The 26,193-nt window shown below is 43.1% G+C and overlaps 1 protein-coding gene across 2 annotated transcripts; it reads left to right on the top strand.

Moving 5' to 3' along the window:
• Positions 1-1,225: 1,225 nt before the first annotated feature.
• QPCT (glutaminyl-peptide cyclotransferase) lies at positions 1,226-25,872 on the top strand. Of its 2 annotated transcripts, XM_019447348.2 has the most exons (7): positions 1,265-1,529; positions 9,368-9,514; positions 15,305-15,583; positions 20,549-20,725; positions 22,714-22,813; positions 24,195-24,311; positions 25,558-25,872. In XM_019447348.2, exons 1-7 carry the CDS (start codon positions 1,410-1,412, stop codon positions 25,701-25,703), a joined length of 1,086 nt encoding a protein of 361 aa, XP_019302893.1. In that variant the 5' UTR covers positions 1,265-1,409; the 3' UTR covers positions 25,704-25,872. The 2 variants fall into 2 exon arrangements, with proteins under 2 accessions (XP_019302903.1, XP_019302893.1); XM_019447358.2 differs by lacking the exon at positions 15,305-15,583 and having other exon boundaries at positions 1,226-1,529.
• Positions 25,873-26,193: the final 321 nt, after the last annotated feature.

Here is a 26,193-nt window from a genome sequence, read left to right as displayed (position 1 = left end):
CAAACAGGAAAGTAGGTACCATCCTGTCTTCTCCTACAGCTCCAGATGAGGGCAGAACAGTGGATTCCCAGGCATTTTGAACTCACGAGTTTAGGAGACAGGGGGGCGCCTGAGTGGCTCAGTAGGGTAAGCGTCTGACCTGGGCTCAGGTCATGATCTCATGGTTCCTGGCTTTGGGTTGGAGCCCCGTGTGGGGCTCTGTGCTGAGAGCTCAGAGTCTGGAGCCTGTTTCGGATTCTGTGTCTACCTCTCTCTCTGCCCCTTCCCCGCTCGCTCTCTCTCTCTCTCTAAAAAAATTAATAAACATTAAAAAAAGAAAAGAGTTTAGGAGACAGAGCAGGTGAGTCTTCTGACTGCCTCCTTTACCTTCAGACCTTTGATTTCTGGGAAATATATCTATTTCAGTGTCCTTGTCCTGATTTTTCTGGGATCTATAGGTTACTGGGAGATGACTCAGGCAGGTTACACCCTGATCCTCACTGTGGAAAAAGAGAATGGTGACATAATTGTCCTGACAACATAGACTACATACCTACAGACAAAATTGAAATATTATTTTGTTTTTCTTTTCCCTAAGATTATCTTGATAACAGTGATCTCTGATATTACAAAGTAAATACAATTATATTTAGGTATTCCTTTTGGGAGCATGCACTGGGGAAGATGACTATGTAAAGAGCCACTGTGAACATTTTCGATCTCATTTATTATGGAGATTCACTCAACCATACTCAGTTTGTGAGTATGATGATCTGTTTCCTATAAGGCAAGGCAACTACCTGTGAGAAAAGACAAAAGATATAATGGGCTATTGTAAAGGAAATACTTTGAGGGTTCTAGTTCAGGCTTTGTACATGGTTTGAGTCTCGGTTTTCTCATCTGTAAAGTGGGGTTAATACCTACCTCGTTGGTTATGAAGATCACATAAGGGGACATGGGAAGAGCCAGGCACCTAGGACAGTGCCTGGTACAGTAAATGTGGATTCCCTGTCCATCCCTTCCTGCAGAGCTGTGGGAAAACACTCCATAACCTCATAGGGTGTGATGAACTGTCCCTCCCCTTTCTATTCCCAGTTATGGGACTGGAGATCATAAAAACGCCTCTTCCCTGTCTCTTCCTTTCTTCCTTCCTCTCCAAGACAAGGAAGTGGCCGGCTCCCTTCCCTTGTTTCGGAAGGTTTCGCCTCCCAGGACAGCCCATCCCCCGGGGTGCTAAGGTCGGGGGTTGGGGGTGGGGGGAGGAGAGCTGCGTCTCCGGCCTGCGCCGCGCAGTGGGGAGGCGGCAGGGAGGCGATGGGGAGGCGGGCGCAGTCGACCCAAGGGTGGAGAAGGGGGACGGCGAAGGACGCGCGTTCCCGGGCTCGTGACCGCCGGTGGCCCAGGGAGCCGGCGCCTAGACAGCCTCGGAGATGGCAGGCGGCGGGGACCGGCGCGCCGTGGGCACCCTCCACCTGCTGCTGCTGGCGGCTGCCCTGCCCCTGGCTGCCCGGGGGGTCAGCCGAGGCGCCGCAGACTGGACCCAGGAGAAGGTGAGCGGCTGCCGCTGCGCGACTGCACCTGGGCGGTTCGTGCCGCGCGCGCAGGGACCGGGGACCGGGCGACCACACTTTCGCGAGGGGGGTGGGGAGGCAGGCGGTGTCGCCGTCCGCGGCCCAGGCAGCCGTGCCCGCAACGGGCACCCGGAGGAATCGGAGCTCTGCGTCCTCGTCGGGGTGCCTCGCTGGCCTCGGGACTGCTTTGGAGAAGCCTCGGGAGCTGGGTGATGTCACCAGCCTCCCCTCGGCTGCGGTCTGATGCGGGTAGTGATAGGCACAGGAAGTGTGTCTAGCCGGCGGCGGCCGAGCGGGGAGGTGAGGGCGCATCGCCTCGCCGCCGCCCACTCGGGACCCGGGAGGCCAGCGGTCGCGGCGCTCGGCTGTCGCTGGGGTGCCCGGCGCGCCTGGGGGTGTGCCTACTGCTCCCCCACCGCTGCAGCCGCGGACGCCCTTGGGACACTGGAGTTTCCGTGCAGTCTCGAGACAGACGCGTGTTACCGTTTGCTTTAGGTTTTTTAAGCGGAGCAGCTCTAACCGGAGACCCGCTTCACTTAAAAAAAAATTTTTTTTCCCCTTAAGAGAGTCAATGCAATTGTCAGAGCAATGTATCTGGTTGTAGGTGGAAATTCATATAAGGAACTTAGGAGGCACGCTTCCTCTGTGTGCAGTAAACAGGTTCAAAATTATTTCCTTTTCTTGTGTAACAGTTTTGAAATCATGAAATTGCTAGGAAATTATGCATATGTTAATGATACTGGAGTAAAATGCCCTTAAAAATACTAAGAAAAAGCAGTCCAGGGTTATAAACCTTGACCGCGTTGCTGAGCAGAACTTTTAAATGCTTACAGTATGCTTGTATTTACTGGCACGTTGGGAATACAGGGCACACTGGCGACTGCACGGGCCCTGTGTGGTCACCCGTGGACTCGCACCCCGCCGCGTGCATGTGCATATGAATAGCCTGCTTGAGTTCTCTGGGTTATGCTTACTTAGCTTCACGGTTCAGACCCCACAATGTGCCCCGACCTACACGTGGAGACCACCAGCCACAGGGAACCTGGTGAGGATGTGGGAAGGCAAACTCAAGAATAACTGCATTATAAGAAAAAATTTCTGTGGGCGTTCAGAAGGAGTAAGGTCCCTTAAGGGACCTTGAATTACACTTAAATCCTTTCCTTCTTCACTTCATCCTGGGTACCTTCCTGATCAGAAATTGGGAAGGGGGCATTAATAACCGGAATGTGGAGCCACACCAACTGTGTTTTTCTGATACATCTGAATGGGTGAGTAAGTGAGATAGGGAGTATTTGAATGAGCTGTTCTTTAGGCATCATTTGTAGGCAGGGTGTATTTCTAGCGGGGAGAAGGTGTTGGATTCTGGACATGTTTAAAACTAACGAGACTAACTTTTGAGAAAAGTCTTTGAAAGGGTAAATCCCTTTTATGTTTATTTTAAGAAGCTTCTAAATACTGTTCTACTAGGAAACCGGATGCTTTCAAATGGTGTAAGCAAGGGCCAGGGTGGCTCAGTTAGTTAAGCGTCTGATTTCGGCTCAGGTCATGATCTCACCGCTCGTGAGTTCGAGCCCCGCGACGGGCTCTGTGCTGACAGCTCAGAGCCTGGAGCCTGCTTTGGATTCTGTGTCTCCCTCTCTCTCTGCCCCTCCCCTGCTTGCACTCTGTCTCTCTCTCTCAAAAATATAAATAAACAGGGGCACCTGGGTGGCTCAGTCTGTTGGGCGGCCGACTTCAGCTCACGTCATGATCTCGCTGTCTGTGAGTTCGAGCTGTCTGTGCTGACAGCTCAGAGCCTGGAGCCTGTTTTGGATTCTGTGTCTCCCTCTCTCTGACCCTCCCCCGTTCATGCTTTGTCTCTCTCTGTCTCAAAAATAAATAAACGTTAAAAAAAAATTAAAAAAATATATATAAATAAACATTAAAAAAAAAAGAGTACATTCAAATGGTGTGAGCAAATGACAAGATTAACCATGACGGTTCTCAGTTTCTGGTTCCTTCCTCCCTTACTCGGCAGGCCTACATAAAGTCCTTCAGATGTCCAGTATAGCTTGTGGCCTGGGAAGTGAGTTGGTCCAAATCGAAACACATGCCTTCCTGCTATATATGGCATTTAACTATTTTAATCACTGAGGTGTGCCCTTGGTACACTGGTCTGCCAAAAGGTGAGGTACAGTAAAGAAAACATTGATTCTGAAATCTGTTTCCTTTGCTTTGAAGTAAAGGTGTGTCTCTTTCAGTGGCATCTACTACGTAAAACAGTTCAACCCTACTTGGTGGTTGAGTTCAGGGGACTGTGATTGGGTTGTTTGAAACCTGCAAACATTTTCCCATAGAGGCAGTAGTATAAATGGTTAGATTCTCAGGTGGGCCCACAGGTGTATATTTAGAGGCATTGGCATCTGGGTTCCGGGACGCTCATGTATAACCATCTCACTTGAACCTCACAGTGCCCCTGGGAGGAGAGAAGTTTCATCCCCAATTTATAAGTGAGGACACTTGGCTATGGCTACACCAGAGAACTGAAGAGCCTTCATCTTTCCTCTTCCACTCTCTTCTCCAAGGTAGATGAGTCCTGGTTGAGGGTACAGGGAACAGTGTCCAGGGAGTGAAGGAGGGTGGGGCTGGTGGGAGGGTTGGGGGGACCAGAGGGAGAGCTTATTTCTCTTTTCCTGGGTCAGAGTGGATCCTAAATGGAATTCCAGAATAGATTGTTTCTTTCTGGAACCTTCTGTCCCTATTTAGCCCCTTTCCGGATCTCCCTCATGGAGCTTAAGGGTTAATTATCTGGGGCTTGGGCCTTATTCCAAAACTACTTCTCTGGAATCCTGTCCCATCCTAGATCCCCAATCCTGTTTCTTTGCTACAGACCCCTTCCTTTGGTACAACTTTGTCAACTGACTGTTAAAAGGAATCTTGTTAAATCAGTCCTCCCTTAGGTGTGGAAGATGAATGGCTGTTAGGAAAGTTGCAATTTTTTTTTTTTTTTTTAAAGGAAGCTGTTAGTTAAAAAGTATGACTTCTATTGAAGTCTCCCCATTATAAAGTTAACATGTGCTCATTTTAGAAAACCAGGAAAATACAGAAAAGTATACTAAAAATAAAACTGTTGTGACCATAATCCCACATTTGGAGATGATTGCTGTTAACCGTTTTGATGTTTTGATTCCTAGTGTCTCTCTCTCTCTCTCTCTCTCATTCTCCCCTACCTCCTGTTTCTCCTTCCCTCTTTCTTTCTATAGATATATATCATATTTATATGTACACACATACACATGTATATATGTGTGTATTTTTATTTATAGAAATGGACAACAATTATATCAATCTTGTAGGTTTTTGTGAGAATTGAGCTAGCCATCTAAAGCACTTAGCACAGTGCTGCCATGTGGTAAATGCTCAATAAACACTAATTATTTATTTTTAAAATAACACATGTGAATACTTATTTCTTACTAGGGATTATGCTCCATATATGGTTTCATATTTTAGTATGTCACTTAAAAGTATGCGTGTTACCTTGAACCGATAAAACCCATTGAAAGCATCACTTGATAATTGCAAAATCATCAGCATTCCATAATTTGCCTATCCTTTTATTGTTGGACATTTAGGTTGTTTCCAAACTTTCTCCATCATAAAGTTGGGACTCCGTGTATTGGTAGAATCTTCCTTTATTATAACAAGGGTGACGTAGAAAATTTCAAGTCATATTGGATGTGGAGGGGCAGAGTTTTTGAAGCAAGGCAAGACATACAGGAGGGTTGGCCTCACCTAGGGGTTCTCCTCCACGGTCATCTCTGGCAAGCTGCTACTGCTGTCTTCAGCACTTCACACTTTTGCTCCTGGAGTCACACATATTCTGAGTGTTTAGGGTTCCCCTCTTCCATGGTTTTAAAAGCTCTTAGCCATTCTCCCATCTACCCGCCATGATTCTTAGGGAAGCAACAATGGAGACTCCAAGTCAGGGGACAGGGCGGTCAGTGATAGGCTGGGTGTTGGTAGGGGAAGAAAGGCAAAATATGCCATTTTTTTAGTTTCTACCACCTGATAGGTGAGTACTCTGACATCCTTACAGATAGGTAAACCTTTCCTTGTCACAGCTAGTAAGCCAGGGTCCTGGGATTTGACTCTGAATTGTGGTTTCAAAGCCTACATTGCTTTTCTTTTAGCTAGAGGGCTCATTGCATTCAAAGAAGGCAGAACTTTACCTTATTCGGTTCTCAACTTCTCCACAACTGCATTTGTCATGCCAGGGGCTTCGGACACACTGGAAGGGTGTCTGTAAATGCTGGCTGGGTTGAATTTACTGGTAGACACAGGAGTTAACCTGAGTGTTGTCTGGGAGACACTCAGATGGGATGGGAACTAGAATTGAAATCACTGGGCTTCTGTAACGATCTCCCTTTAATTCAATGGCTTGGGACCTCAGATCCCCCTGCAAGCTGGGCCAGCGCTACAAATTATGTAATTAAAACCCTCTTTGGCCTAGCATCATGTGATTAGCCTAGAGGAGATGTTTCAGGATATCTGGTTCACACTTTTTTAGCTGAAAGATTCTTGTCACCCAAAGCAGACTTATTGTCCTTTCTGCCTGGCTGAAAAGACAAAGCAGGGGCTGTAATAGAGACTCATTCCTCTGAGAATGCCTATACTAAAGAAACTTGTCGATGTGCCTTTTAATTGAAATAATCCTAGACTAATTGGGGGTTTGCATTTAGCACTAGGCTCAACACTGTTTTTGCCTCATTTACTTTCCTCATGTCCAGCCCACACTTTCTGTCCAGGTTTCTCCTCTCTTTCCTTCCTCTGATCTCTGCAGAGATTTTTATGTTTATTGGGTTCTGGGAGAAAGGCTTAAGCATTTTTTGGTGCTGTTTCTCAACTATATTTCATGTAGGATATCTGCTACAGCTAGTGATGCTGGAGCGTTATTTATTTTGTTCCTGCTTTTCCTCAAATCTCTTAAGAACTCTCTAGAGTCTCCATAAACTGCCCATTTTAACATGAGCTTGATTTCCTCCCGCTGTGGACATGCAGTGAAGGACCTTGTCCACGGTGACCAGGTAGGCTCTGGGATAGAGTAATGGACACTAAACAGAAAAGGAGTCACTGGTCAGACAGCCTTCCCGACACAACAGTTCTTGGTTATCGCAGAGACTGCCCCGGGCCAAACCAACTCTAAAGCATCACAAGCACTGACTGTTAGAAATTTAAAAAGAGCAAAGACCACAAAACTTGAATCATAGCACTTCCTGGCCCTTTGCAGTAGGTAGCTTCTTATTTTCCTGTTTTTATGATTGCTTGTACATTTAACTGACTTGATATGTATAATGCCCATTTTACTTTATTATTCTATAAGCATCGTCTTAGTGAAGACAATTTGAGAGAGGTAGTTCCTCTGTCAATTCCTTATTTGATGAGTTCACCCAATATTTCTCGAGTTCTCAATATGCCCAGAGCACTGTGTGGACCTGGGAAGACTAGAAAGTAAAGATAGTTCCCGCCCTCATGGAGCTGATATCCAATATGAAATTAGATGTTAAACAAGTAAACACACAAGAAAGGGGTCTCCAAATTATAACCTGAGTTAGGTGAAGAGAGAGGGAAGAGCCTGGAAGCCAGAAATCACCGCAGAGGCAAAAGCCTCAACAGGTCAGAGTCTCACACTGCTTTGGGACCTGAATGGAGGCCAGGGTGAGTGAAGCATGGTGCCCTGGGGGCGAGTGGCCCTGCCTGGGGGCGGTGAGGCAGCAGGAGAGACCAGACAGGCTCCTGTTGGCCTGGTTAAGTAGTAATTAACCATAGAAACCATCCCACTTCTTGCCTCCAGGTTCTTCTTTGCCCTTTTCACATTTCTGTTGTTTTGTCTGTTAGCTTCAGCTTTCTACTTCAAAGTGCTGAGAGTTAACATAAGGACTGAGATCCTGAACGTACCAGGGAATTGAAAGGCTGAGGTGACAAATTTATGAAGTATATTTAAAGATGTATTATCAGTAAACAAAGATAAACCTTAAGATGTTTGGGCACAGCATCCACATTCGGGAGTAATTGGAGGTTCATAGATGAGGCAGGGAGGCAGAGCAGAAGGGCATGGGAGGGGGAATCCATGGAACCCGGATCTTTTCATGGACTTACCTGGAGCTCTCCTATAACCTTGGGAAAATCATCTGCTCTCTAAGAAAAACTCAGTTTCCACTGACATAAATTCAGGAGGTTGGACTAGATCATCTCCAAGTGTCTTTCCAGCTCTAAATTCTATACCTCTTTCATGTATGATAGAAGGTAACAGAATGAAAAGTTATTGAATGTTTACTATGGTGGCTTGTATATGTTAGCTCACGTAATTATAATTACTCTAGGAAGTAGGTGTTATTACCTCCACTTTACAGATGAGGAAATTGAGCCTTAATGAGGTTAAGTAACTCACCAGAATCACACCTCGTGAGTGGTGGGGGGCTGAGTTGAGAGGGTCTGTCTGAACCCACAGCCCATGTTCTCTGCATGATCACACTGGAGAGTAATGTTGAGACATAGCAAAGTGTAGATGAGTATAAGTAATTGGCAATTAGCATTCTTTAATTCCAGAGTTTCTCACCAGCCACTTGGAGAGGAAATACCTATGTGATTACCGGGACATATTTAACCAACACTGGTGCTGGAAAGAACTGTGAAGAAGAAAAGGCTCCTTCAGTTTCTGTTTTGCATTCTGAAGAACTGAATATCCTATATGACCTTCATCATTCCCCTTAGGGCAGAAATCAGCTGATCAATCACTCACTTACCTAGGGGAGGAGTAACACATTCCATTGCTGAGTGCCTGATAAACACGCAATGAATGGATGATTCATCATTACTAGTGTCACAAGAAAATACAGTGTGTGTAAGGTTATATCTGAAGTACAAATTTGAGGGGCACCTGTGTGCCTCAGTTGGTTGAGCGATCAACTCTTGATTTTGGCTCAGGTCATGATTCCAGGGTCGTGGGTTGGAGCGCTGCATTGGGCTCTGTGCTGCCAGCACAGAGTCTGGTTGGGATTCTCCCTCTCCCTCTGCCCCTCCTCTGCTTTCACATTGAGTGTGTGTGTGTGTGTGTGTGTGTGTGCACCCTCTCTCTCTCTCGAAAAATATATGTATATACATTAAAAAAAGCAAATTTAATTTTTATGTTTATTTAGCTCTTTAAGGTTAATTCAGCTAATATGTAAATGTTCCTATGAATGTGAGTGTTAATAGAATTTTACAATAATTTTAAGGGAAGATAAAAAGTGTACTATTTAGCGGGTTATAGAATCATCAAACTCTGGCTGAAAGGAATTTCAATGATCATCTAGTTTAGAGCTCTACAACGAAAATATATGATGAGAAGTACATATGTAATTTTAGGTTTTCTTCTTTTTTAAGTTTATTTATTTATTTTGAGAGAATGAGAGAAGGGGGGGGAAGGGCAGAGAGAGGGAGAGAGAGAGAATCCCAAGCAGGCTCTGCACTGTCAGCATGGAGCCCAATGTGGGGCTCAAACCCACGAGGTGTGAGATCATGACCTGAGCTGAAACCAAGAGTTGGACGCTTAACTGACTGAGTCACCCAGGTGCCCCCATTTTCTTTTTAAAATAAGCTGCCAAAACAGTTAGTTTAACTTTCTAGATGTAATGGGCCAATTTGAAAGTTGAGTAGTTTAACTTACTTTATGGCATAAGACCTATCTCTTTAGTTTGAGATTCAAAAGAAATAGTTTTCTATTGCAAATGTCTCAGGATAAGTCCTGACCATGTTATGAAATGATAGCCAGTTAAATGATGTTATTTAATCCTCAGAATTATCACCAACCAGCCATTTTGAATTCATCGTCTCTTCGACAAGTTGCAGAAGGCACCAGTATTTCAGCAATGTGGCAAAATGACTTACGACCGTTGCTGATAGAGCGATACCCGGGATCCCCTGGAAGCTATGCGGCTCGCCAGGTGAGGACGCGGCACACAAACCTGGAGGTTGCTGAACATTTTGCTTGCACGTGGGAGATAATATTATGTCCCAAGTTCTGAGTTGTCTGATATTCAGATCTCTCATCTCATCATATCATCCACCAAAATAAGCAACTCAAAAAACCAAACAACTGAGAGTAAATGTCTGTTCTGAACTGAGTGATACATGTTCATCTAAATCAATTTAGGTGTGAAATCTCTGTTGGGGTACAACATGAGATAGGGTACTAAGTGTTCAGCTCTTGGTCATTTTTATAATACACCCCCAGGCACCCCAGCACGTTTTCTTGGACCCTAACCACCCAACGTCACTAGCCCTAAGCAGTCCTTAACTGACAGTTTCTGGCCAAGAGTGGGTTTTCTGTCCTATGAGGCCTTCATTCCTCTTGGAAAATTGTATTCTCCCTGGAGGGCAAGTCAAGATCAGTTATAAGCTACTTTCTCCAGTGCAGTGTTTCTCAAACTTCTGATTCTGATCCATGTTAAAAAAAAAAATAGAAAAGTTAAAAAAACTTACATTTTGTGCACACAAATATAAAAATAGATTTAACTGACACCAAAGTTTCATGAAAAAAACCCTGCACTCTTATTACCTGCATTACCTGTGATTTGCTCTGATATTGTTAATTCTACTTTACTAGTTTGTTCTGTATTGTTTTTTTTTAATACTGGTCATGACCCAGTAAACTGATTTCGAGATTCACTGATTTTACCACTGCAGTTTGAAAGACACTGCTATAGAGGGTAAATTATACCATAGCTGGGCTAGACCTTGTGTCTCTGCCTCCTTAGTGCCAGTCTTCCTAAGGAATCTGATATCCCACCTCTGAATGAATGTTTTTCAAAATAGCCCCATTTCAAGGGGCAGCTCAGGAAAGAATGGGGAGAGACTGACCCCTCAAATCCTCCTCTGAGAGTACTCCATCTGCCTCACTCTCCAGGCAAAAGACCTTGGCACCCCACTTCTGTGACAGAGTGACATCTGCAAGGTCCAGCAACACAGCCGTTGGGCTCATCCCTTGTACCCAGTATATGACTCTGCCTCTGACGTCCAACCCAGATAGCCATTGTCTGCTGCCCCATTAGGCTCCTGTCTTCCAACCAAGCACCTGTTTCTCCTAAGGAATTAGATGGTGGAGACCCAAAGAGCGCCTTAGTTCTTTCTAACCTTTGGGCGGGGCGAGGTATAATAATGATGATGGCTGACTTTCATGGAGCACTGTTTTTTGAAGTCAGGTACTTTATGGAGTTCTTCGCATGGACTTTTGCATTCAGTCCTCACAACCATGCTGTCGTGTGGGTACTATTATTATCCTAGTGCTACAGATCAAAAGGCCTGAGGTTTAGGTATATGAGTTAACTTGTTCAAGGTTATACACATAATAGTGATGAGACCAGAATTTGGACCCAACTCAGCTTGACTTCACAATCCTATCACTGAAAAGCGGTGACTGGGGCGAACCAGTGTGTGCTCATAAACGTCTCCAGCTCTGGCTCTTCTCTTGCCTAAGTTGGAGAGTGAGATACATACCTCTCATTTCAGTGATATTCCTGGACTTCATCTCCCAAGTATTTTCTTTTTTTTCTTAAGTTTATTTTTTATTTATTTTGAGAGAGAGCAAGTACAAGCCAGGGAGGGGCAGAGAGAGAGAGAGAGAGGGAGAGAGAGAGAATCCCAAGCAGGTTCCATGCTGTCCACGCAGAGCCTGACATGGGGCTCGATCTCACAAATCATGAGGTCATAACCTGAGCCGAAATCAAGCATTGGAAGCTTAACCTACTGAGCTACCCAGGTGTCCTGAAAATCACCAGAATTGCTGTCTAAACTGTGGAAAGAGAGGGATTTCTACTTTAGATGATGAGGTGGGGACACTTGGGTGGCTCAGTCGGTTAAGAGTCTGACTTCAGCTCAGTTTATGATCTCATAGTTTGTGGGCTCGAGCCCCGTGTTGGGCTCTGCAGAGCTGTGCTGCTTGGGATTCTCTCTCTCTCTCTCTCTCTCTCTCTTTCTCTCTCTCAAAATAAACTTTAAAAACTGAGGTAGGGGTGCCTGGGTGTCTCAGTTGGTTAAGCATCCGACTTCAGATCAGGGCATGATATCCTAGCTCCTAGCCCCGATGCCCAACATTGGACTCCGTGCTGACATGAAGAGCCTCCTTGGGATTCTCTCTCTCTTCCTCTCTGCCCCTTCTCCATTCAAGTTCTCTCTCTCAAAATAAATAAACTTAAAAAAAAAAAAAGATGAGGTAGATGACACTCGGGTTCTGATGAGGGAATTACACACTAATGCACTCAGTTTGACCTGTCACTCAGAACTAAATCCAAACAAGAATGGTGGAAAATCTGCTTTTTTCCTGAGGCCTTTTGGAGCATTGGATTCGATGTTTTATAATTTATGGCGTTTCAGGGTTGTAGCTAGAGAAGACTCTCAAATCTAAAGATACGTGGACTTGGTATAAAGTTGGTTATTGAACTGACCTGTGCAGTTGACGATAAAGATGTGCATTCCAATGGATTCTTTTTTAGAGAATAATATGAGAACGATGTCCCAGAGTCTCCATTTTTACTGTCTCTCATCACGGAGCCTAAAGACGCCTATTGGATTTTTAGAAGTTTTATTTTTTTAGGAGATAATTTATTTGTAGAATAAATAATTTGAAGGCATGAAATTTTGGGGTTTTTTGGTAATTTCTATCTGAGATAGGAATTAAAAAAATAACTAAAAAATCAGGATGATGAAATCTTCGTAAGGAGGAGCAAGCCAGAAACTTTGTCTAAAAGAGGCAAGCTACAAACTGTGGGGTTAAAATCCCCTGTAGATGCACAGTACACGTGAGAAGTGGCAGCTGGCCTTCTTTAGCCCAAGGTGGGGCTGTCCCTGAGTGGAGGGCCCCGTGTGGAGAGCACTCAGCATGGAGCCTGGGAGACCAACATGTCTAAGAAGGAGGAGGTACCTGACGTCCCCCGTGTCAGGAATCAGCATCCTGAGAATGACATGTTTGTAGACTTGGGACAAACATTGTAGAATCTGCTTCCTCCAAACAAACTTGGGCTGCTAATGTTATTGTTTCTTGGAACCTGGAAATAAGAATTTAAGTGAAATTAAATGAGACCCAGGGTCATTCACTAATGTTAACCTACAATGCCTGGGGCCTTCCCTCCTGGAAGTAGAATGTCATATTTATGTCTGACTTTCTCTTCCTCTCTCACTCTCTCTCCTCGCCTCCACCTTTATCTTTGTATCCTTTTCTTTTTGGCTCTACTCAATGTCCGTCTATCTCTGTGTTCATCTCTCTCTCTCTATCCATCCATCTCTTTCTCTCTGTCTTTTTCTCCCTTCCCCGTCTAAAAAATAAATCTAGAATAATCCAAAATGCAATCTATATTCTGAACTGCCCTTTGCACTCCTGGCGGGCCTGGGTTCTTGCTACTTAGTTTCAGGAAGCACTCCCTACCTGGTTTCAGGGCATTCTAGTGAGCAGAGCGGTGGTTTGGGGAGCCCACTCTAGAGAATTGCAGTGGGAACTTGCAGACTAAGCTTGAAAGCCAAAGGCACAACAAGGGATATTGGTGACCTAATGAGATTATGGAGCCAATACGATTGTTTATAAAGAAATTCGTTGCTAAGATAATTAAAAAAAAATTTACACTGAGTAAAAAAAAAAGATTCCTTCAGAGAGGACTCTTTTGGGGACATTTGCTGAGGCTTTTGTGGATTTGAGTGTCAACATAAGATATCAGAAATTATGTCCACAACTTATTTAGTAGTTGAGAAATGAGTTTGTGTGTGAGACTTCAGCTGAATGAAGCTAACAGATACATATTTTTAAATCTCAGTTCATTTCTGTAAGCATACGGGCTGCTATTGATTTGGAATCGTTCATCATCTGGATGCCAGATGTTCTGGAATATACGCCTGTTTTTTGTTTTTTTTTTTAAAGATGACCCCTTTATGGAAAAATTTCTCTTCCCTAAAGTCTGGGAATAACTTATTTTCATATTCTGTGGAAAGCCGATCTTGGATGCGCAGTGATTTGTCTCTATTCAAGCTCCCCAAGCTTGGTATCATATAATTTTATTGTTCTCATTGAGAATAACTTACTAGTTAGAATCAGCCCATAGTTAGCAATAGCCTACTGTGAGCAAAGCCCAGTGTTAAGAATTGTGGATGATAACAAAGTGAATGAGATATGAATGACGATTTCTTTTAATTATTTGAAAGGTTATTAACATTTCTTTTTATTATTTGGAAAGAGAACTTGTGAACTTGTAATACAAAAGGTAAGGGACTGTGTACACATGCCATTGTGGCCAAAGTCCGCGTCACTGCAGAAAGCAGGGAATGAGTATCAGGGAACCGTTTGTTTATTTGGCTTTTACAGAATTGAATGGGGAATCAGTGTCCTCGTTCTGGTTTGGTTATTTTCCTGGAAGCTTCCTGGCACAGTTTTTCCAAAGCCTTTGCCTACGTGTCTTGTCACATTAGTTATGACAGGCCATACAAGAGTTGGCTAGGCTAGAAAATCTTGTATTTCCTTGGGGGTGGGGGAATAACAACCAAAAACCAAGCCTCGATTCTTTTCCAGTGATTATGAGTTATATGTTTGTCACCTCACGGTCCTTCCCTACTGGATATTCACGGTGCAACAAATTGCCAGTCCTGTTGATGGTTAGTTTGTCGTCTGACTTTTTTAAAAGATCCTTTAAGGCACACTTACAAAGATGTACACAATATTTCAACATAAAATAAAATAAATGAAACCTAGTTGAGACATGAGGTGAAGGAGAAATGAAGGCAGGAAAGGGCGAATGGAACAGTAGTGACCTCACCATAACTTGTCGCACCATGAAGTCTAGACTCTGAAGGAAGACACGGCCAGTCTCAGAAGTGGTGTTTCTTTTCCATCTGCTTCCTATCAGACACTGTGTGATTCATTAGTTCCCAGGTGATGAGGAGAGATAGGAAAACAGATTCTTCTTTATGTTTACCGTTTGTAGTGGGGTCTGAACTCGCCTTTGGTGCCGAGGAAAACTACCTGATGTGTCATTATGGTTCAGAGTTGTTTATTGATTCTTAAAATGGGCGGGACCTCAGATATCTCCTAGAAATCCCCTTGTGGGACATTATACCATCAGAATCTTTTGTTAGCGTATATTACAATTTGAAGTATTTGCTGAACTTGGGGCACATGCTGTGCTCTTGGGACAAAAGAGTTACCATTTGCAGTTCTTGCTCTCAAAGAACTTAGGGTAGAAGTTGAGATCTGTAGGACCTCGGTGTATCTGACTTCTCAAAATGCCTTCTCAGCCTCCTAGAAGTATTGAAAGTGGACTGTAATACATACTGAACTGGTCTCTGTCTCCTGACATGTAGAAATGACCCCGATGGTATTGTTAAATACCAGCAGGGGTCGGAATAATGTATAGATTCTATTCCTATAAAAACATGTACCCCTTTGCCAAATACACGTTTGTGTGCTAGTATATGTATATATAAACATTAAGGATGGTGTGGAAAGATATACATCAGACTATTAACATCAGTTAATACCAACAGTGTGTTGGGATTGCTTGGCAGGGGTATGGTTAAGGGAGAGGGAGAGGGAGAGGGATAGCTTTTCTTTTAATCACCCTTGCTATTAACTCTATAACCACGTATTGCATTTTTAACTTGAAAGACATCACATAAATTTATATATATATATATATATACACAGTGAACCAATGGAAACTGTCTAGATCTGAAATTTTGGTTTTTGTTTTGATCAGCACATCATGCAGAGAATTCAAAGACTTCAAGCCGACTGGGTCTTGGAAATAGACACCTTCTTGAGTCAGACACCCTATGGGTACCGATCTTTCTCAAATATCATCAGCACCCTCAATCCCACCGCTAAACGACACCTGGTCCTCGCCTGTCACTACGACTCCAAGTATTTTCCCCCTTGGGACAACAGGGTGTTTGTGGGAGCCACTGACTCAGCAGTGCCATGCGCGATGTTGTTGGAGCTTGCCCGGGCTTTAGACAAGCAACTCCTTTCCTTGAAGGTATTTGTTTCTGTCTCGAAGATTCTGGGAATAAAACGCAGAGTGAATTCTAGAATCCTTGGGGGAGTAAGAAGGCCATTTAGAAATGTAGACTTTCAGTACATTTTGTAATAATTTGTTGCAAAAAGACATGAGGTTGAATGAATATTAATTGGAAGATTACACTATTTGAAATGTCAACCATGGACGATAAACCTAGGATACATGACAGTGAATTTATTCAGTGGCACTTAATTGCTTAATTTTGCATGCACATTAAATTAAATGCAACATTTCTTTGCAAAAAATGAAGAGGGTGGATGGTTGGTACAGGCATATGTATGAGAACTATGTTTATTTCTTCTTGTTCACGTAGCCATGAAACATCACAACCTCCTAATCTGAGAGGTGTGGCTCTTGAGTTGGGGGGAAAGGGTTCATTGAAAAGTGCTTCTGAAGTAGAGAGTGGGTTTTTCAGACATATCAAGATGAAAAACTTGGAGCAGAAATGCATTATTGTTATTATCTGTGAATCTTGGCTCAATTTTATGTAGCATAGCAGAGCTTTTGTACGTTCTCAGCTCAAAATACTTCTGGGACTCTCAGATGCTATTTCAGTCTCTGTGTTCTGAAGGGTACATTGGAAAAAAGTGCTAACCTAGATGAAGACATTTTGTTCAGATATCACTCATAACCAAGTAAACACAACAAAGCGAAAACAAAAAACTTTGTTCGCAGGCAGCAAATGCATTTTTCTCCCTCAGAGTTTTATGAAGAGGCCAGCCTTTGCTACAATGGGAGTAAAGTAGTAAAAGGTTTATCTTGTAATGGAAGGAATAGAGATATTTGGTTCTGTTTTTTTTTTTTTTGCTGGATACGGTGAACTTGAAAGCAAGAATTGTTTGTAACCTCTCAGTATCCTTTTCACTATTTTTTTTTAGTTTGTTTTGTTTTGTTTCCTGAACCTTCTATAATGTCTTTGTCCCATCCTCTGTCCTGCTTTTAACTAGTACCCTTCCCAGCAATTGGGTGAGGGAGTTCAGAAGCTGATATAAAAAGTTTAATTTTCCATGTTTACATTCTAAGGACATTAAATGAAAGGCACAGTCTGTATAGTGGGTGTGTTTTCTCTGGAGCTCATACCTGCTTATAGTGACCAGAAACAGAAAGGGCCAAATGGGTTGTTAGGTGGACATCCTCATTAAAACACACACAGACACACACAGACACACACACACACACACACACACACACATTCTCTCTCCTTTTTTTTTTTTTAAAGTCTATTCATTGTTCAGAGACAGAGCACGAGTAGGGGAGGGGCAGGGAGAGAGGGAAACACAGAATCCGAAGCAGACTCCAGGCTCTGAGCTGTCAGCACAGAGCCCGACGCGGGGCTCGAACTCACGAACCGTGAGATCATGACCTGCGCCGAAGTCGGATGCTTAACCGACCGAGCCACCCAGGTGCTCCACACATTCTCTTAATTATTCTTTCTCATAGAAGTAACAGTGATGTGGGCATTTAAAAAAAAATGGATCATGTTTGATGGAAACATGAAGAGTATGAGATTCATTTTTCCAGGGGTACTTTAACTAAATTTGTATTAAGGTGTTGTTGGAAGCTCTTCAGCTGTCATGGATTGGGTACGTGGGAGTGGAATGTGACCTGGCTGAGGATGGCAGAATAGTCTGGATTATTGTCCCAACTGCGTGCACCCCTCCAGGAATAAGATTACAGTTATGCATTCCCATCTTTTCCCTTGTAACCCTGCTGTGCCTTCCCACTGTAGCAGGTGGTACGTTCTCATTCCTTGACTCCGGACTTGGTTATGTGACCTGTCCTGGCCAATGGGATGCTAGTGGATGTGATACCAGCAGAGGCTGGGAATGAGCTTGCGCAATTGGGTTTGCTGTCTTGTGCCATTGCCGCCACCAGAAGGGCACGCCCTGGCTGGCCTGCCAGTCCCAGGGGGAGGATATGACGTGTGGAGCCCAGCCAACCTTCATGACTGCATGGTGAGGCAGAACTCCTGCAACCAGCCTAGATCAATAGTCCTCCAGCTGACCTACAGACCTGGGAGGACACATGAGTGTTGTGTTAAGCCACTTGAGTTTGGGGTGAGTTTGTACACCCTCTTATTGTGGCATTAGCTGATGCAACCTTGGATGGGGAAAGCCTGCAGATAATTCACCTGCTACGTTGACACTGGTAACTAGATTTATCACATTACCATGAAAGACTGAAAGACCCTCACAAACCAGATTTTCCTAGCTCCAAGGTTCTAGACTGAGTTACCAAAAATGGAAAGCCACAAGTTATTTTCTTGCTAATCCTGAAAAGAAGCAAAAAGAGCAAAGTGCCTCACAGGACTCAGGATCACTGTTTACACGGTCTACTCCTGTCTTAACGATCAGACGCTCGGAGGATGGAAAGTGAGTCGTTGCGCTGACCTCTGAAGTCACTCAGCTGTTGAAATTTCAGGGAGGCATCTGAACCTTCAAGCCTGTAGAATGTGAAGACTGCTTTTGTTTCTGCCCCGACATGAGCAGAATGTCTGTGGTACCGGGCAGTCTTATTCTGTGCTGGTGTTTCGTTATTATGCTGTTTGATTTGGAACTACAACTTTGCAACCAGTTGGCAATATTAAAACAATTGCAATGACTAGCATACAAAGATAACTTAGTTTTCAGACGATAAAGACATTTTTTTCCATCTTAGGAAATCACCCTAAAACAATCAGGAAAATTCCATCTTTGAAGAAACTAGGGAACATGTGTTAATGGGAACCACAATATGAAGACAGAAGGTAAATGGAGAATGACATACCCAAGTAGAGAGAAGTCACAGCCTCCAGAGCGAGGAGGAAATGGAAAAGCCAGTGGTTCCTTGACAAAATCCTGGAGCGGCTCAGGGATCGGTGGAGATAGTGAGGCCGGGGGCTGGGGAGGGGAGAGTTTGTTAGTCTGCACAAGGACCAGTTGGTATATAGATTCCCACCCCATCTCTGGCAGATGGGTGACTATGCCACCAGTAGCCTTGCAGGAGAGGACAGGATAATTTTTCTGGAGACACTGAACCAGGGGGGTTCTGGATGTGGGGACACCAGATACAGAGGAGGATAAGAATGAAGTTTCCCATGGAAGTCAAGGAGATTAGGTGAAAATCTGCGCATTGAGCAGTGAGGTCCCCAGCGTTCCCCTGTTTTCAGCATGAGAAAGCCAGCACGCAGCTTATGCCCCTCAGAGAGCAAACCGGATGCTCCTTCTCTGGGGAGTGTGAACTACCTCATGAAAAAGACCCAAGATCTGGAGGTGCTCAGTGGAAAACACCCAACTGGGCACCAGATTGCCCTGCGCTGAAGCCAACCAATCTGTCTCTGACCAGTGTTTTAGTACCTTATTCTCTGATATGAATGAACACAAAGGACGACCAGACATTTGAGGACAGTCTCCAGCATGAAAGAAAGAGTAGAACAATAAGAACAATACAAAAAAGGAACTCAAGAGAAAATAGAGCGTAAGGAGCAGGAGGTAACTTAAAGGGACACTGTTTTAAATATCTTTAGAGAGATAAGAGGAGAAGTTACGTCCATAAAAGATTAGGGAGATGTCAGATTCAGTTCGGTCTGATGGGAGCATGTCCCCCAGTGCTGTCCTGAGGTGCAGAGACCAAATGGTTGTGTATCTTTCTTCAGCGAGGTCCGGCTGCGTGCAGGCACAGAGTAGGCAGAGAGCTGGGTTAGAGGTTATATTTTCGCCGTGTGAGTTTGGCCAAGGCAGAGAGAGGCCAGGGAGCTGAGCATGTATGCAAGGGAGTGGTTAGAATGATTGGCTGTGGAATTTAAGGTGAATATGGAGGGAAGTGAGGACTTCATGGGAGTGAAGGACTGTGAACAGGTGAAGGATTCAATAGATCAGGGATTTCAGTGGGGCTGAAGGACTGTGGGGGTTAAGGTACCAGAAGGACTAATCTGAAAAGGGTGAGCGGACAGTGAAAGGTATAAAATCGATCAGAATCTTCCTGACCCTTCTAAGTTCTGCTTGAATCCTGGCTCATAAAGTCTTCCTTGACACCCCAGGGATCTGACCTGTCTTTCTATCCAGTTCCCACAAAAGTTTTGGTGTTCCATTTGTGACCCTTGGCACGTGTTGTCCATGTTGTTTTATCTTTCCTAACCCAGCTGAAGTGTAGACTCTTTCAAAAGAGAGGCTGTAATTATTATTCTTTGTGTCCCTGTTGCATTCCTAAGGTGCATCCTTGAGCCTAGATTCAATGAAAAAGTTGCAGACTCAATTAAGGTGGGCAGCAAGGACAATGTGCAGTTGTTTCGGGTTCCGTTCCCTGGGATGCACGCTGACGTGGAGTTTAGCATTTAGGTCATTCCTAAGGGAGTGGCCCTGGTTTAACACCCGCAGCAGGGAGGGGAGAGAAATGGGATTAGGCAGAGGCAGAAGTCAATCCACCATGCAGGTTCAACAACAGGCTCAGCCAACCTTGGGGAGCTCTGGAGGTGGAGTGGCCCCATAGAGCCGCCAGGACCTGCTTAGATCAGTCATTGGATATAGGACACCCCTATGGCTGGGGCAATCTCTAAAAGAACTAATAGCCCAAGACCTGTGGACAGCTCTCTTGGTAGCAGGGGCAACATATCCTTCTGGAAGGGAACTGGGTGGGTGTCTCTGTGTCTGCCATGACAGTTTCATAGTTTCTAAGTTCTCTAAGGAGTAAGGAAAAAAAAATATAAGACTTCTATTTTCAGAGGGAGTAGGAGAAAGTGAGACTTACACAGGTGAAGACCATGGGGAATGGGATGACTTTTGGAGGCGAAGTGGTACAAAATACATTTTGGCATATTCTCACCTGCTTTGGTATCTTCCTTTTCTTCATGGCATATCTGTGTTTTTTGCCCAGTTAATAAGAACGTATGCTATTTTTTAAACCCTCACAGTATTTTTGCTATCTTTTTACTATTCTTTTTACCAGAATGTTTCAGACTCCAAGCCAGACCTCTCACTCCAGCTGATTTTCTTTGATGGGGAAGAGGCTTTTCTTCATTGGTCTCCTCGAGATTCTCTGTATGGATCTCGGCACTTAGCTCCCAAGATGGCATCGACACCGCACCCACCTGGAGCAAAAGACACCAACCAACTGCACGGCATGGTCAGTCCTGGGAATTTTCATGGTGCTGCAGCTGTGGGCTCTGTGTCAAAGGAAGCCAAACCTAAAGCCAATTAAAGACCTAAAAATGCCACGGCATTCTTGGAACAGAGCGTTCATTATAGAACATTCTTTGGCAGGCATTGGGCTTTTGAGGAATCCCAGAGCTACAAAGAATGATTCTGGGTTAGAAGTTACGTTTGACTGAGCTTAATTAAAATGACGTAAAAAATTAGGTTAAGGAAACATCCCAGGTTCAGTTCGGTCCAATGGGAGCACATTCCCTGGTTCTGTATAGAGATGGTGAGAGCAAATCCCTTCTTTGAAGCTTCTCTACAAAGCCTGAGGAGGCTTGGGTCTTGGGAACTGGAGGGGGAGTGAGACATGGTATAGGGATGGGAGTGAAGGATTTCCTTGGTGGCTTCAAAGTGTTATAATGACTCCAAATGTGTAGGGGACATTGTGTTGGACGTGTCTGTTTTGGTGTAATATTGTTGCCATGGGGATGGAAACATTTGTGATGCTGCCTTAATATCCTGTTCTTATTATCAAGTAATTAGTGCAGCACACAGCCCCATTTTTATTCCATTTCTGGGCCCATACCTCATTGCTAGTCCCTCACTCCACCTTTGAATTCTCTTCCTATCCTGATTCTCTTCCCATATTTGACCTTCACTTGGTCTTATGTCCTCACTAACCCCAGTTGGGAACTTCATGCTACTCTTGAGCCTTCTTGCTTCCCTGTGCTTTCATCCATCCCTGTGCTGTGAACTGAAAGTCTATTTCTAACTCCTTCCATTCATCCTTGTCCTTTGCCATATCACTGACCTTCACCCTGTGAGTCCAACTGGCCACGTTAAGTGTCCTCTGTGGCTCTAACACATCATGTTGGCATTGTCTCCATCCTGTTATCTGTTGGCACCTTATAATGGGTCAGGGGAATATGGTTGGCACCTCGTTCATTCCTTTGGACCAAGTGCCTAAAAAGCGTTCAGAGGAGGAGGAGAGAGACCTGATTGATCAGTAGGAAGAACAAAGTTATTTATTTATGAGTCCAAATCTATGAATCCGTAGTGATGGTGAAGACTATTTTCTTCCCTGGGGGTGGGGGGGGGGGCGGGGAGGGACCTCTTAGTAGCTTATCATGCTTTGTATACATACTCTTATTTCAAACAAACCTATTTTCCCCTCCAAGAATATATTTGATCATTATCCATAAGTTAATAGATCTTATGTCTTTAGAATCATAAACTCTGCAAGTATTAATGTACTGTGGGTCAGGACCTGTGCTACATATCTACCCACATGTTGTCTCACTGATATAAATCAGGAATTCTTAATGTGGGAAGTAGTCTTCAGGGAGTCTTCAAGCCTGCTGCTGTTGGCTCAAATGAGAAACCCTGGGGCAATGATGGAGGCTTATCGTCAGGAGACACCTTTAAAGACCAGCAAGTTTGAGCTTCTGGTTTGATGGAAAAGGAAATGGAGATCCAGAGACAGAAGGTCACAGAGCTCGTAGTCAAGAAGTTTTTCCAAGATGCTGCCTTGAGGAGTAAATAGTTACTACCCAAGTGCTTTCCTATATGCAGCTGTAGCATTGCAGACTAAGGATATAAGGACTAATTCGAATGGAAGAGATGATCAGACAGGCTTGGAATCCTATTTGAAAATGAAGATAAACGTTCTTTTTTAATCTGTAAAATGTTATGTAAATGTTCTCTTTCTAATGTATCTTGAGTGATATCCTTCTGGGGTTACAGACACAATCTACACTTTGCCATTTGTCTATATTGCATAAGCAAGATTTTTTAAAGTTCTTCAAAATGATTAGTTTACAATGTTATTAAACCTTTTGTTCATTTATACAGCTCTCTAGGTTATTATCAATTGTTGAAGTGCAGTTAGTTTTGACTGGTTTCTTTTTTCTCCCATTGGTGGATCTGAAACGTGTTTTGGTGACAGTGATTAAACAATGTTATTTTCTCCCTTAGGATTTGTTGGTCTTATTGGATTTAATTGGAGCTCCCAACCCAACATTTCCCAATTTTTTCCCAAACTCTGCCAGATGGTTTGATAGACTTGAAGCAATTGGTAAGCACCACTGTCACTAAAAGTCAACTTAGTTCCTTCCTACGCACCAAACTACATTTTAAAATTCAAAAGTTATGATTTAAATATGTGATTTGAAGATGTGATGTACTTCGCTGGCTTTTTTTCTCGCTTTGATGATTATTAGTTTATTGTTCCTATTTATCTTTTTTAGTAGGCTCCTTTATTTTCCTGCATGAGACTGCATTTGGAAATGGAAACATACAGTGCTACATTTAATATTTGCACATGCCTAGCAATGGTTTGAAACTATTTTCCCAGAGTCCTGTTTGCAGCATATGGAATGCATGTCTAGGGAAAACCAGTTAGCAAAGCATGCTGGCTAATGATGAATGTTATGTCTTTATGATACCAAAAGATGTTCTTTAATTTTTCTTTCTCTTTTTTTTTTATCTCTGTCTTTGTCATCTTTTATTTCCTGCCTTATTCAGACACGATTTCCCTTTAAATCTAGAACAATCTCTATTTTCTAAGGAAGTAAGAGATCGGGATGCAAGAGAAAGCCAAGATCCTTCAAAAGTCATTTTAGAGACAGGTTAGTGTCAATTAAATGAGAGTAGACTAGTCCAGACCAGGTCAAGCCAGGCCAGGCAAAGAAACAAAATATCTATAGCTCAAGACAGAGGCATAGGGCTTGAAGAAGGAAAAGGGGAATAGCTTCTTCCCTTCATACCTCCACTATCCCTTCCTACTCCATAACACACACACACACACACACACACACACACACACACACACACACCAATAAAAAAAAAAAGGCAATTGGCCTCAGGGAGAGATGAAGTAGATGAGATAGATCTTTATGATAAAATCCAAGCCAGAAGGCCTGCTTTTGAGGCAAGTGCTTCAGACTAAGAATTCCTTAGGAACTGTATGGACTTCCTGGAGCAGGATAGAATTGTATTCTTTCTAAGCAGGGAGAAAAACACTGCCATCTCATTCATACTTTTGCTGTGAGTTCAGAATTTGCCAATATCCAAATCTAGAATATTATAAGAGAAACTTCGAACGGAGTCTCAGGTAAACCTATGTATCCCACCCCCACCCCCCATCCCCGCCCGCCGCCATTTTCCTCTGGTTTTCTCATTGTCTGTTCCTCTCCATTTTCCTACTTGGTATCTACCTCTAAGGAGGTTCTCACCTGTAATGTTAGAGCCATGTGTGACTCTTCTCTCCTTGAACTACTACTGAACGTCCACACCCAAGTTGAGCCTAGGTGTTTACTGTCATGGCTGTAGTTGTGCCCACTGCTGTAATTTGTTTAAAAAATGATGACCACATGTGCCAAGAGTTCAAAGTCCTTATGCATTCTGAGTATTTATCAGATAAGAACAGATAATCATCTGCTGTCTATCACCTGCAGAACAAGAACTCCACAAATTAGGTTTGCTCAAGGATCACTCGTGGGAGAGGTGGTATTTCCAGAATTACGGTTATGGAGGTGTGATTCAGGATGACCATATCCCATTTTTAAGAAGAGGTAATGTGTATATATATATATGTGTGTGTGTGTGTACATGTGCGTGCATATATGTATTTTTTACTTATTTTATATTTATTGTCTTTTGTGTGTATTTGCAACAATCTAGAAGGATGAGGAGCCACTACATTTAATTTCTTGATAAATTAAATCATCTACTAAGCATCTTATGGTTTCTATTTTTTCATGAAAGTCATTCCAAATCCTTGAGCCTTCAGAACCTCATTCTAGAATATTTATAAAAGCTCATATTCCACTGACCTTGCCTTCTCATTCACAGAGTAAGACAATATTCTTACAGTTTGTGTACTCTGGTGTTTTTTGCTTAATAGAGAAGCAATATCCTTGATGTCGATGGTGGAAGTCTAAATCAACTCAAGGACTCTTGCCATGGCCTCCCAGTTGGTCTCTAGCTTTTGCTTTTGCTTCCCTATACTTTACATAGGAGCTAGAGTTATCTTTAAAAATGTAAATCAAATTTTGTTTCTTCCCTGCTTTCAAGCTCTGGTGGCTTGCCATCATGTAGAATAAGACTGAAAGTCTTTACCATGACCTATAAGGGCGTTCATTTTCTGACTCTTTTCTTCTCCAACATCTCTTTCTGCTTTTCTCTCTGATTATTGCTCTGATCCAGCCACATTGTGTTCCTGCTGTTCCTCAAGCAGGCCAAGCACACTCCCACCTCAGGACCTTTGCACTTGCGAATAGTGCCACCTGGAATGCTCATCCCCAGATCTTTGCGCAGCTTGCTTTCTCCTTTGTTGCATGTCTCTAGTTAAAGGTTAGATTCTCAAAGAAGCCTTCCCTGACTTTAAATACATATTTCTTGGCCCAGCTGTCTGCCCTCATTCTCTATTACCTTATCTTGTTTTATTATTCTTTAGAATCTTTATCATTTTCTAAAATTATTTTTATATTTGTTTCCTTGCTTCTTTCTTTACTGGAATGTAGGCTCCGTATGAGCAGGGCTTGGTCTTTTCACTGATGAAATCTCAATTCCTAGAATAGGGACTGGTACATGGGAGGTGCTTTATAATTATTTACTGAATTAATGAACATTTGTTTAATGGCCAAATGACTTTGGAGTGAAAGGGTAAGATACAAGGAGGTACACAGGAAATGATGGGTTATCAGCTGTCTTTAAATGGTACAGAGCTCCCACTCAGACTTGTGCTTGAAGAATGGTACTCTCTTCTTTACTCACTGGAAATAAGCACTTAATTACAAGTTGGTTCTTTCTTTTTAGGTGTTCCAGTTCTGCATCTGATACCATCACCTTTCCCTGAAGTCTGGCACACCATGGATGACAATGAAGAAAATTTGGATGAAACAACCGTTGACAATCTAAACAAAATCCTACAAGTCTTTGTGTTAGAGTATCTTCATTTGTAATTATCCTGTCTTAACTTTATGGTAATCGTATCTAGTTTCACATTCAGAAGTCAAGGCACAACCTAAAATATTCTTACTCCAGGCAAATGCCATGTGGAACCTCCCATCCTATAGATTCATTCTGTAGGTGTCTTTGAATCTGTGATCAATAAACCCTAGATTTACATCATGTGCTAAATTGCATGTTATTTTCATTGAGAGATAAAGGAAGAAAAATGTTAGGAAAACAGAAAACAAGTATCTTTAAAAAACTCAGATAAGAAACTATGAAACTAAATCAGATTGATATATGTAGTATCATGGTCTTCTAAACAGTACTTAAATATGATGGTGATGTGAAACATGTAACCTTAGGTTTATGATTTTTTTCAATACTTGGGAATCTCTTGCTTATCATACAAAACAGAGATGTAGTTTGAAGACCTTCAGATTTCTTTGAGAACTCTTTGTAGGTTTTATTTCATAAAAATTAAATCAGAATTAAATGCCA

Source organism: Panthera pardus, unplaced genomic scaffold (assembly GCF_024362965.1).
Source record: "Panthera pardus isolate Hobbes unplaced genomic scaffold, ASM2436296v1 HiC_scaffold_26, whole genome shotgun sequence".
NCBI lineage: Eukaryota > Metazoa > Chordata > Mammalia > Carnivora > Felidae > Panthera > Panthera pardus.
Note: the sequence above shows the minus strand (reverse complement) of the source record. Positions and strands in the feature narration are given on the sequence as shown.

Excerpts from the sequence above, each read along its gene's own strand:
- QPCT (XM_019447348.2), top strand. The coding sequence starts at position 1,410 with ATGGCAGGCGGCGGGGACCGGCGCGCCGTGGGCACCCTCCACCTGCTG. Across the intron at positions 9,515-15,304 it reads GAAGCTATGCGGCTCGCCAG|CACATCATGCAGAGAATTCA; the intron begins GTGAGGACGCGG and ends TGTTTTGATCAG. Across the intron at positions 24,312-25,557 it reads TATCCCATTTTTAAGAAGAG|GTGTTCCAGTTCTGCATCTG; the intron begins GTAATGTGTATA and ends CTTTCTTTTTAG.